We start from the raw sequence: 12,063 nt of genomic DNA, 5'->3' as shown, positions 1-12,063 counted from the left end.
CATTGTAACTTTTTGTTTTGTCTTTTAAGTTTTAAGAAGAGTGAAAGTTACCTTTTTGGATACTGTGTTACGAATAGAACATGTGCCAGAAAACTCTAAAAGTGGAACTGCACTTGAAATCAGAGTTGAAAGGTAATTTTTTTTTAATATGTGGATTTTTTTTCCTAAGGGACTTCTTGCCATTTCCTGTAACATACATTTTACTCATACACACAATTCTTAGTATATGGTTAGACACTTGCTCTCGAGCACCTCTTTTATAATGCTAGTGAGCATTGTCTTCATTCAGATTCCACTCAGCATGTTTCTGCTAAAATTATTTAACCATCAAATTAGGAGAATTCTTTTTTTCCCTTTACACATTTTCATCAACTTCTACAGTTAATGAATAACATTTCTCAGACATTCAACAGCCCGTGTATGTTGTTGGCTGGTCAGGCCACGTGCACAGTTAGAAAGGGAACTGAGCCCTTTGAGTAAGACACTTTAAATCTTTTTAGAAAAAAATATACAGTCCTGAAAAAAAATGCCAAAACCCTGAAAGAATTTAGGTTCTGTGTGAGCTTTCAAAAGAGCCCATGTGAATTCTGTAATTACTTTGAACATGAATACTGTGTGTGTTCTCAATATAGATTATTTTCAACCTATGGGAGAGTGTAGTCATACTTTCTTGCAAAGTATTGAGATTAGCATCAAATAAAACTGATGCTTACCAAGGATTGCTAATGAAATATATTTAGTTTTAAGCATTTATAAGCTTCAGATTAGTGTGTTCTCTGGGGTATCTTCACATTTCTGGTGGTGTCCCATAGAAAAGTTAAGATTTCCACCCATTCCCAGAGAGTATTGGGGTTTCATTTCGTGACAGTGGACAGCACTGTAAAAGTGTGAAGAGAGAGACCATGTACAAACTGAAAGGTTAAAAGGCACAAGGAGAAGTAACAATTTTCATGCACCCACTGTCTTAATTTCCTTTCTTTTGCCTCCCAGAACTATGTACTGTGATGAAACTGCAGATGAGTGCTCTGGAATTAATGTTCATCAGCCCACAGCTTTTGCTCACAAATTACTGCAGCTCTCAGGTGTCTCTTTCTTCTGGGATGAGTTTCCTGCATCAGCAAAGTCCTCCCCAGTGTGTTCAGCTACTCAGCTGGTAAAAATAAACACATTATATAAGGATATAAAGTGATGAAAGAATATATTGGTACACTATTAGATTAATTCTGAAGGATACAGGAGTTGAATTTGTACTTAAATCTATATTTGGGAAGTTTTATAATCAGTTCCTGTTGATTTTGAGGAGAGGCAAGGAAATGGACTTTAGTAGAGTCCATTTCTGGAGTAGAAATGGAGGAAATTAGAAATTTGAGTAGAAATTAAGATGTATTGTACTAGAATCTGGTTGCAACTTTAAGAACTAGAAATTCAAGATCCCTGCAATTCACTATTCTGTGGAAACTTGCTTTTCTTTCAAAGGCCTGATGCTTCACATTCTATGTGCCTTGTTTTTTCAGTTATCAGTACATGTTTGTAAAGCCTTTGTCAAATTTATAGTTTCTAAAGTGACTTTTTGTGTGATAAGCTTATTTGAAATGCTTGTGTTTTGTGTTTTTTCCTAAGAAATGGAATACATTCTTATTCCTTTATCTGTAACTTTTTAAGGCAACTGAACCAAAGCTTTCACCTAGCTGGAATCCAAAAATCATTTATGAGCCACATCCACAACTAACAAGAAACTTGCCAGAAATTACTCCTTCTGACCCTGTACAGATCTGTAAGCTGATTGGTAGAATGGAGTTAAGCCTAACATTAAAACAAAATGAAGTACTTCCTGGAGCTAAGGTTAGTCATGTTTTCCTGGTGTTTAACTAAATGAGTAGTTTTGTATTTTTTTGTTTTCTAGTACATATGAAAAAGGTGTAATATTCTCAGGGGAACAGAATTGCCATCGTTTTCATGTTGATTCTTTATGTTCTAACCTAATAAATATGTGTAAAAAAGACCTCTTCATGGTGGTCAGATGAGTCAGGACACACTGAAATCTCTTAAATGAGAATTCCTGTATGTTAGAGAGAGACTCTATTTAAGTGTTTGAAGACCAAGTAGACATGGTAGTGAGTATATAAGTAAAGCTGTGTAATATATTCTCCTTCTCTCCAATTTTTAAATTGGCTGTTGACCTGTTTTGTATAGCCTACCATATTTTATAGAAAGCATAAAGTTTCTACTGCTGTAGAGAAGGATCTTTTTTAATGTCCAGCAATTTCTAGTCAATCTTTAACTGTTCTTATTTATTTAGTTAAGAGTCCTTGAAAAGTAAGATAACATTTCCTTGGTGTGAAATAGAGAAATGCTTCCAATTTTAAAAGTATTAATATACAAAACAGAAGACCTTTATTGTTTTAAGGTCTATTTCAAAAGGTGCTTACTTGAATATCTCATAATTAATAAGTAAAACTAACTTTATTTTTTATTGCTTTGGGAATTATTAAAAAAAATAGCAGATTAATGAATTATTGATTTTTTTTTTCTGTTGAGATTGTGTATTTATTTTAAGCTGATAGTCAGCGACACATCTGCATTTATCCTGCCAAGCTACAGGTTGGAAGAAACACAAAATTATGTTTTTAGTTGTTTTATAGAAGATACTGGTGTAATGACTGTATTCTTTCCACCGTAAAAATCTATTATCCAAATAACTGATTCAACTAATGTAAATAAAAATTCCTTCAGGTTCCTTGACTGCATTTTTTCCTTTTCTTTTTAGTTGGATGTAGATGGACAAATAGATTCTGTGCATCTGTTTCTGTCACCAAGGCAGGTTCATCTTCTATTGGACATGGTAGCAGCTATTGCTGGACCAGGCAAGTATTACAAGGAACAAAAAAAAAAGATTTTGCAAGATAAAAATGTTTCTTCAGTCGAAAAAAAATTGTGTTGGTACATTACTATGAGTTTTTATCTGATATTAGTAAAATGCTTTGTAGCTGCTGTGAGTTAGGACTATGATTGATTTTTTGTCTTTAATTGCAAATTGTACATCTAATAATGAAACAAACCAGCAAACAAGGGTTGACACATGACTGTATAATAATACAAGAAATGAGGAAGTTCTAGGTGGAGAAAACCAGGAGACTGAACAAATTCTGATTCTTGCAGCTTCTGTTTCACAAGAGGAATTTAGCTTCTCTATCCTGTGTTTTAGTGTCAGGCACAGAAAATATAGAACAGGCTGTAATTGAGTTTGTCTGCATTTGTGAAGAACTAAAAGCAGTGTTTCAATTACTGCAGTAGAAGTATGAGAGTGTTATGGTTTGTTCCCCTCATCTATTTTATGTAGCAACACTTGTTAGGGTAAATAATCTTTTTGAAAGATAAGTCATATCCTGGGTGGGTGCTTAATATTCTTCTGATACTGATCTACTTGTTTTATTGGATGTGCTCATTGTTTTTGGACAACTGGAGAAGTATTACATACAGTTTCCCATGTGTGTCATCTTCAAACCTGAAACTTTATTTTTTATAATAATTTTTATATTTATTAATATAACTTAATTCCTTAATAGGAAAACCATTAAGAAGCTGTGGCCTTAGTCCCTAAAGCTGACTAAGAGAAATATACGCATCTTATATGCCATCACACTGCATATATAACCTTGAAATGTTTTCATCAGATATGCACTTAATAAATGCTAGGAGAGAGTAATCTGTTCTGAACAAATAAAACCTTCAAACCAACAAAATGCACAAATACCCACATCTGATATATAACTACACATGCAAATATATACCAATGATTCATTTTCAGATTAATTTTTGAATTTTATTAGGGATACAGGAAAAATTACAGTAGGATTTTTATCCTTTTTTTTGAATTCAGAGAGTCTGAGCAGGATAGAATTGTCCAACAAAGATAGGAAGAACCGGCCAATGCAGCAGGAGGACGAGTATCGCATTCAGATGGAGCTGAAGCGTTATTTGAGGAAAGAGTCTTTGTCTGCAGGAGCATCATCTGAACAAAGTTTCTATGAGACAGAGAGTGCCAGAACGCCTTCTAGTCGTGGCAAGTATAAAAGATGATGCAAAATTGCAAATAACCTGGTGTTAAGATTGTTTAAATTGGTTGTTCATCTCTTAATCTTACCAATTTGTGTATTAAAATAAGTTTGACTTGAAGTAATTATATGGCATTAATGGTAAAGTTCAGTAAAAAATTAACTAGTTTAGGTATCAGGCTGGACTTGATTCAGTATTTCCTTAAAATGGTTCAGTTTATGTTAATGTGAAGTATGCTAAAAACACATACAGCATGACATCTTTTCAAATGTGGTTGAGGAAATTACATCTAGAGTAATAGTTGTATTTATCTCATTTTATGTGAATACTTTTTTGCTTATTTTTAATGTGAAATACTTTGATTTGTCAAAAGGAGAATGTATCAATTTATAGAAGTTATATCAACTTGAATATGAAAATGAGGTATTTAACTGTTCTGATATTCATGTGGTTTTTTTGTAATTTGATTTTTATTTAATCTCACTCCATTGACACTACTAGTCTCATGTCAAGAAAACTTCGGACTTTTGTAAATGATATATTTAGCTGGTTATTCTGTCTAGCAGTTAGATTTCTAGACTCAAAAATACATTTCTGTTAGAAATAAAGGGTTTTTTTTAATTAGTAAATAACTATTAATTATCTGTGATTCTCTACTAGAGGAAGAAGTTTTCTTCTCAATGGCTGAAATGGACATGTCCCACAGCCTTTCCTCCCTTCCACCTCTTGGAGATCCTCCAACCATGGATCTAGACTTGTCTTTAACCAGTACATACACAACTACACCAGCAGGATCTCCACTGAGCACTACAGTGGTATAGTATTAACTGCATTTGGAATATTTTAGAAATTAACACTTCTTCCTGAAACTGTTGCATAATTGCTACATTCTTTACAATGTCAGGAGCTGTTGCAAAATTCTAGAACAATTGAAATGTTTAGAGCTGATAGTATTCCTTTTATGCAATGGAAGTGGTATTGGAATTATTCACATTTTATTTGGCTAAACCAGGAAATGTGTTTTCAAATGCCTTGAAGCTTATATAGAATGCTTCATGATTTATTTTCTTTTTAATTACTGCATGTGTACTACCTGGTTTTCTTTTAAAATAGACTACACAGGCAATGTTGTATGAAATTGTAGTATTAAATTTTTCCTCAAACAATATAAAAACTATGCTGTTGTTATCACTATCTTTCCCAAATCTGTTGTGTACCTAATGTTTTCTGTAATGAAAACCGTGGAGAGTAGTTGTAGAACTAGAAAAATATATGCTCATGAGGAGCGCAACTTTAGCCTTAAAAACCTGTGGAATTAAAAGCATATCTTGAAATACAGCATACCTGCATTGATAAGTTGAGCACTAATTCTCCATGAAATGGCATGCTGTTGATTGTTTATGCATGTTGGAGTGTTTTGGTAATTTACCTCATTGTCTATGTTTGATTTAATGTCTAACAACTCTGCAAATTTAAGGTCATATATATTTTTTGTTTTAGCTGCAACCAACTTGGGGTGATTTTCTTGATCGTAACAAACAAGAATTACAGCCTCCAAGAGGTTCCTCACTAACAGCCAATATGGTTCACCAGACATCCTTAAGAAGGACATGTAAGTAACAACAGATAGATAGTTTTGCCTAGATAATTATGAAAATGAATTGTTGTGCAGCAACTTGGTAAAAAGAAATGAAAATCAAAAGTAAGATGATTTTATAAATGTGTTATTGCTGAAAAATTACGTGAACTTAATTTTGTATTTCAGCTATTCCATCCAGATCTGTTTCTGTGGATGAATCCAGACCTGAGCTACTTTTTAGACTGGCAGTTGGAACTTTCTCAGTGTCTGTACTTCATATTGACCCTTTACCCCCACCTGAAAGTTCACTGAACCTTAACCCATTGACACCAATGGCTCGGGATTTCTTTGCCCGAATAGAAAAGATTGAGCCAGTTAAGTTTTCAACAGAAGATTTTCTGTCCTTCCGAGAAGTATTTGCAGAAGCTTGTTCTCATGATCACCTTAGGTATAACTTTGCTTATTAATAAATATAAGTAACAAAAATATATTTTAAGTAAATTTGAATAAAGTAAGTTTATTACCATATGAATTGTGTCACTTAATATTTTAACTGCATTAGTCTTCTTTATTATTTTCAAAATAGTCTTGAATTTTAACATCTGTTGTCCAAGACATCTTTTTTAAAAAAGTTGAAACAGAAAAAGAAAGGAGAATAAACATTAAAATCACCTAGCTTTTTAATAGATTAATTAAATTAGGTACAGTTTCTATGACAGAAGCCTAGAGAGTCAAGAACAATTAAGTAAATATCTTTAGAAATAGCTGTGTTTTACAGAACTATTGTTATTCCAATGTAGTGATTGCTGCTTTAAGGAGCTTAGGGTTTTACTTAGTGCAAAATATGATATCAGTAGGGATAAAGCCTAAGTGAGAACAAGATAATAAAGTCAGGCAACAGTCTCTTTTTTTGCAGAAATTTTTACCATCCCAGTACAGTGTATAAAGTAAAATATTTAAGGGTATATATATTTTCTTACCTTATGTATGTAATTTAGACTTTGTGAGACATTTGACTTCTTCATTGTCTAAGGATGTTAGTTTTATATGAACTGCACCTCAGGATAGATGCCTAAAATGTTCTTTACAAATTTCTCTATGCTGACCGTTGTTGATTATGTAACATGAGCTTCATTGTTTTTGTTGCTAAATCTGTTACAATTAGATATTTTCATGTATTTGGAGAAATTATGTTGTTTTAATGATTTAAAAATGATTGTAGTGATCCTTTTTGCCTACTTAAGTTTTGACTTTTCATAATTGTTATTGATTTATGCTACTTTTAATAATTATTAATTTTAATAATCCAGGTTTATAGGTACTGGCATCAAAGTGTCTTATGAGCAAAGACAAAGAACTGCCTCACGAAGTTTTAGTACTGACTTATCCATTGGTGAGATGGAATTCCTGGAATGCCTTTTTTCTACTGACTCTCATTCCATGCAGCCTCACTATACAGAGGTATGTTAAAAATAAAAGAGTTCCATAAAAAAGAAATGTTAATTGTATAACTGAGAATGGTAGATTTTAAAAAAGTTGTAATTAAAATGTCTCTTAATGTTTTTTAGTTTTTTAAATATGTTACAGTTTTAAGGTTAAAATTTACATTTTAATTCTGAGCTCAAATAGTGAACCAACTTCTGTCATACCTGACAGGAACAGCACCAAGTAGCCAAACTTTGTTAGTTACTTCTTAGATATGCTTAATGTGATTTAGGTATTAGCTTTTGGAAAACATTTACTCTAAGTAATGGAGTTGAGCAATGCAAAGGTTTCTTGTGGCAGTGATTATTCTTCCAGCCCTTTAGTGGTCAGAGATATCCAGTAAAGTAGCTGAATATGTGGATTGAGTAAACAGTTGAGCTGGGGCCCTGTTCACTGACTTCAGTGTGGGGTTACCTGTCTGTTCTAGCTAAAATGTCATAATGTGGCAACTCATTCTTATTTATTAAACATTTTTAACTTTTTCTTCCTGAAGCTGCTGACATTTCATTCTGAAGAAAGAAATGATTCTCATTCTATGCCATGCCTTCAGCTGCATTATAAGCATTTAGATAATAGAGGACCTCAGGTAAGGTGGGAGATATAAATGACTAAGTTTCTGTACAATAACCTTTGTCTAATTTGGTTCATTTGAACAGAAACTTGACTGTAAAACAGAGTTCTTAACTCCTACTTATTATAATTTGTTTCACTGTATTGTGTTGAAGATTTTAGTGCTTTTTCTCTTTCTTTTCAGGGTAGTCAAGGGAGACTCAGCTCTGTTCCACAGAAAGCAGAGTTACAAATAAAGTTAAGTCCAGTGTTTTGTGAGCTGGATATTAGTATCGTAGACAGATTAAATTCCTTACTTCAACCCCAGAAACTAACTACAGTGGAGATGATGGCATCTCACATGTATGCTTCTTACAATAAGCACATAAGTCTGGTAAGTTTAAAGTGAAGTTGATTAATAAACTTGCTGGGGTTTTTTGCAGGAGGAAGTCAGGGTGACAGTAAGCCTGAGACTGCTAGTTCTGATTGATTTGTGGTGGCTGAAGTGCTTTTTTTTTGGTGTGAGAGGTTTTTTTTGTTTGGTAGGTTGACTGGAGTTTGTTTGGTTTTTCCCAACTTCTGACACAGATGCATTTTGCATTCAGTGATTGTGTGCTTGAAAACAGACCAAAAGACAGTGGTAGATGCTTCACAAATTGCATAAGTCCTCAGATTCCTGAAGCAAGGAGAACTGGGCAAAAAAGAATAATCTTGACTGATTTCTCATCCCTAATCTGTCCCATCATGCTCTCCAGCAGCTGATATAAAGTATTGCTAACAATTCCACCTCTATGTTAAAATCTTTAATTGTCACAATCAGCCCAGTTGTCTCTGTGGTGTATTACCTGCTTTTGGGGTGGATGACAGAGAGAATGGGGGGCATATGCATTGCATTCTAGTGTTCTGGGACCAACAGAAAGAAAATGAAGCTTATTTGCCTTGGTTTGAGTTATCACAATAGCATTAAAACTTAAAGATTTTTCTTAAAATACTTGAGGAATGATTACCTGCATTTAACAGATTTTCTACACAGCAACAAAAATCTTCATGTAATTTTATTGCTGCATTTACTGATTATGGAAAAATCAGCTTTCAAAATGATTTAAGAGACTCCTAAAATTGTAAAACATCAATTATTTCTGTAAATATAATTGTCTTGCTATTTTGATTCCTTTCAATGATCAGCAAAAGGGGGAGGGTATGAAGGACCTGAAAGGGACAGGAGCTGGGCACCCTGACTTCTTGAAAGGGACAAATACACATGATAGTAATTCCTACTTTTTCAACAGTTTTTAAACAAGTGTCTAAGACATGGTATTTCTGAACTGCAGCTGAATATTGTTTGGTACTTTCACTATCTAATTTTGGAGGAAAAATAATTGCAAAAATAGCAGGTTTTTTTAAAGATTGCTAATCTCTGCAAAAACTTGACTTCTAAGTAGAATCTTCATGACACCTATAACAGAAAAATATCCTAATAACAAGCGCAGTTGGTCTTGATGTGTTTTTTCTGTGATACACAAATAATATTTTTTGTTTTCAGATATTACATCATCAACAGCTTTCCCCATAGTCACTTTTAATGCTATTTTCTCTAATTCAAAGGGTTTTTTATTCACTCTGGTTTGTGTTTTGTTTTTTGTTGTTTGGTTCTTTTAGCATAAAGCCTTTGCTGAAGTTTTTCTGGATGATTCACATACTCCTGCAAACTGTAGAGTTTCAGTTCAAGTCACTGCCCCAGCATTAAAACTCTCTGTTCGCTTCCCAATACCTGATCTACGGTCAGATCAGGAAAGAGGACCATGGTTCAAGAAATCACTTCAGAAGGAGATTCTTCATCTTGAATTTACAGATTTGGAATTTAAAACTGAATTTATAGGAGGGTCAACTCCAGAACAAGTTAAATTAGAGCTTACCTTTAAAGAGCTAACTGGTAAGAATGTTAATATTCAGAAGTCCTTTTTTATTTTTCTAGGTACTGTGTAGTGAGAGAAAGGTCCTCTCATATGGAGTAACCCAGGGAGTGTCTTTCCACCTGAATTTTGGAGTAGATATGATATCTCTACTGTAATTTTGTGTTCTGTACTAAATGCCAATGTAAGTCCAAACAATACTACTATGAGGAGAGGCTGTGTGTCTGGTTTGGGGCTCCTCAGTAAAAGAAAGACAAGGAGCTCCCGCAGAGGGTCCAATGGAGACCTCAAAGCTAATGAGGGGTCTGGAGCATCTTTAATATGATGAGAGGCTGCAGGAGCTGGGCCGGATCAGTCTGGAGAAGACTGAGAGGGAAATCTCATAATTATGTGAATATCTCAAAGACAGGTGTCAAGAGGATGGTGCCAGACTCTTCAGTGGTGCCCAGAGACAGGACAAGGAGCAATGGCCATAAACTGAAACACAAGAAGTTTCACATTAACATGAGGAAGGACTTCCATACATTGAGGGTGGCTGAGCACTGGAACTGGTGCCCAGGGAGGTCGTGGAGTCTCCCAGGCCCACCTTGGACACACTCCTGTGTAACCTGCCCTAGGTGGCCCTGCCTTGGTAGAGGGGTTGGGCTAGATAAATCCAGAGGTCCTTTTCAATCCTAAAAGTGCTGTGATGCCAGGACTGATTCCCTAAATAACTGTCATTGAAAAACTTTAATAATTTTATGCCTCTAATATCTTTCAAAGTAATAAATCTATGAGACTGATTTATATTGGCAATCTTCTCTGCTGTCTCATTTTGTGTACTTAATCAAGGCTGTGACAAAGTAGTGATGCTATAAATGTAAATGCTAGTATCTATGCATTAGAAGTGTTTGATTTTCCAACTACTGCTAGCTAAAAATAATGTGAAATAATTTTTGTTTCTAAAAGTTAATGTTAATTTTTTGGAAGAAGAGATGATAAAATTTGCCTAAGTAGCTTAGTAAGTAGCATTGGCTAGTTATGCTTGTTTGACTCCAACTTGAGGAGTGAGTGGCTGACCTGAAGTTAGCACTTGTCATTCATCTGTTAATTTCTAAAAAATTTCTTTCTATTCAGGTTCATTTGAAGAAGGTAATGCAGAAACACCAGTAAAATTTTTTCAGGTGTCAGGTGGCACAGATGGAGATATAACATCATCATCAGACAATTTTGACTGGCCTCGGTAAAATAAATTTTCATGTTTTTAATGTGAATTGATTAAGTTTTTATGAAGAATAGCTGTTTTTCTAATTTTCATTCAGAATGCTTGTGTGGTAAATGATTGAAAATAATTTGCAAAGAAAGAGCATGTAACTATTAAAAAGACTCCAAGAATTTATAAAAAAGCGTGGAACTTCTACATTTATAATAATGCAATGTGGTTTTTATAGTACAACTTCTGTATGGACTTGAGTAAATTTCACTGAAAGTTAGATAAATGATTAGAGACTTGAAACTTTTTCCCATATTTTTTTTTACTTTACCTTTTCTCCTGCATTCATGACTGAATACCAAACCACCCATCCTAGTTGAATTTTGCCTCAAAATAATATAAGGCATAAGAATAGTAAGAGTAATTACATTATGACTGAATTATTGCAGCTTATATCACATGCAAGGCAATACAGTGCTTCAGACTTACTGAAGACAAGGACCTGACAGCTGAAGCATGTAATAAGATATTTAAAGAGGCAGTTTTAGATTTGCTACAGAATTTGCTGTGTACATTGTTTGCCACAAAATTCAGTGGCTTTCTGACAGTAAGTTTATGGGGACATTTTTTCTTTTATAATGGCACAAATAAAATTTTTATAACAGTGTTTACATGTATAAAGCTACACCATACAGTAGAGAATTTTTTATAGCTGTTAATGTTCTAGTGAAACAAGTTTTATTTTGAGAGAGTGCTAGATTTTTGTTAGATCACCTATATGATCACCTAATGGAGTTGAAAAAAGCAGACACTTAAGGTTTTCTTTCACCTGATGGTACCACATCCCTTTGTGTGTCTAAGTTAGTTTTTTTTCTTAGTAGTATTGATTTGGGTAATAAAATACGTTATTATCTAATAAAAAAGTCCCTGGAATTTTGAGTTATTTAGTTTATGTGTATTTAAAGGCAAGCCAGTAGAACTAGTGGACATGTGACAGAGCATAAATATAAACATTTTAAGCATCTCTAATTGCTTATTCTGCTTAACTTCTCCAATGTCAGGATTGTATTGAAAATAAACCCTCTGGCTGTGCACTCTATTCTGGAAAGGATAGCAGCTGAGGAGGAAGAAGGTGATAATAACTTTCAAGAGGAAGAAGAAGGAGGGTCTCATTCTTTGAAGGATGTCTGTGATATTAGAAGACCAGAGCCTTCTCCATTTTCTTCTCGTAGGGTCATGTTTGAAAATGAAGAGGTACTACAACATTTTGTTATTGCTTTGTGCTTATG

The 12,063-nt window shown here is 33.9% G+C and overlaps 1 protein-coding gene across 2 annotated transcripts in view; it reads left to right on the top strand.

The window, feature by feature from the left end:
• Positions 1-12,063, top strand: part of ATG2B (autophagy related 2B) — a 45,868-nt gene that overhangs the window by 7,105 nt on the left and 26,700 nt on the right. The window contains exons 4-17 of one of the 2 annotated variants that reach the window (XM_059473613.1): positions 30-132; positions 991-1,153; positions 1,663-1,842; positions 2,768-2,864; positions 3,881-4,063; positions 4,717-4,871; positions 5,557-5,668; positions 5,822-6,083; positions 6,946-7,096; positions 7,614-7,706; positions 7,875-8,063; positions 9,329-9,602; positions 10,699-10,804; positions 11,836-12,028. In XM_059473613.1, the coding sequence (XP_059329596.1) occupies positions 30-132; positions 991-1,153; positions 1,663-1,842; positions 2,768-2,864; positions 3,881-4,063; positions 4,717-4,871; positions 5,557-5,668; positions 5,822-6,083; positions 6,946-7,096; positions 7,614-7,706; positions 7,875-8,063; positions 9,329-9,602; positions 10,699-10,804; positions 11,836-12,028 (2,261 nt within the window). Of the gene's footprint in view, positions 1-29; positions 133-990; positions 1,154-1,662; positions 1,843-2,767; positions 2,869-3,880; positions 4,064-4,716; positions 4,872-5,556; positions 5,669-5,821; positions 6,084-6,945; positions 7,097-7,613; positions 7,707-7,874; positions 8,064-9,328; positions 9,603-10,698; positions 10,805-11,835; positions 12,029-12,063 lie in introns of both variants that reach the window. The other variant, XM_059473614.1, reaches the window with a different exon arrangement.

This window comes from Ammospiza nelsoni, chromosome 6 (assembly GCF_027579445.1).
Source record: "Ammospiza nelsoni isolate bAmmNel1 chromosome 6, bAmmNel1.pri, whole genome shotgun sequence".
In the NCBI taxonomy this organism is placed as follows: domain Eukaryota; kingdom Metazoa; phylum Chordata; class Aves; order Passeriformes; family Passerellidae; genus Ammospiza; species Ammospiza nelsoni.
Note: the sequence above shows the minus strand (reverse complement) of the source record. Positions and strands in the feature narration are given on the sequence as shown.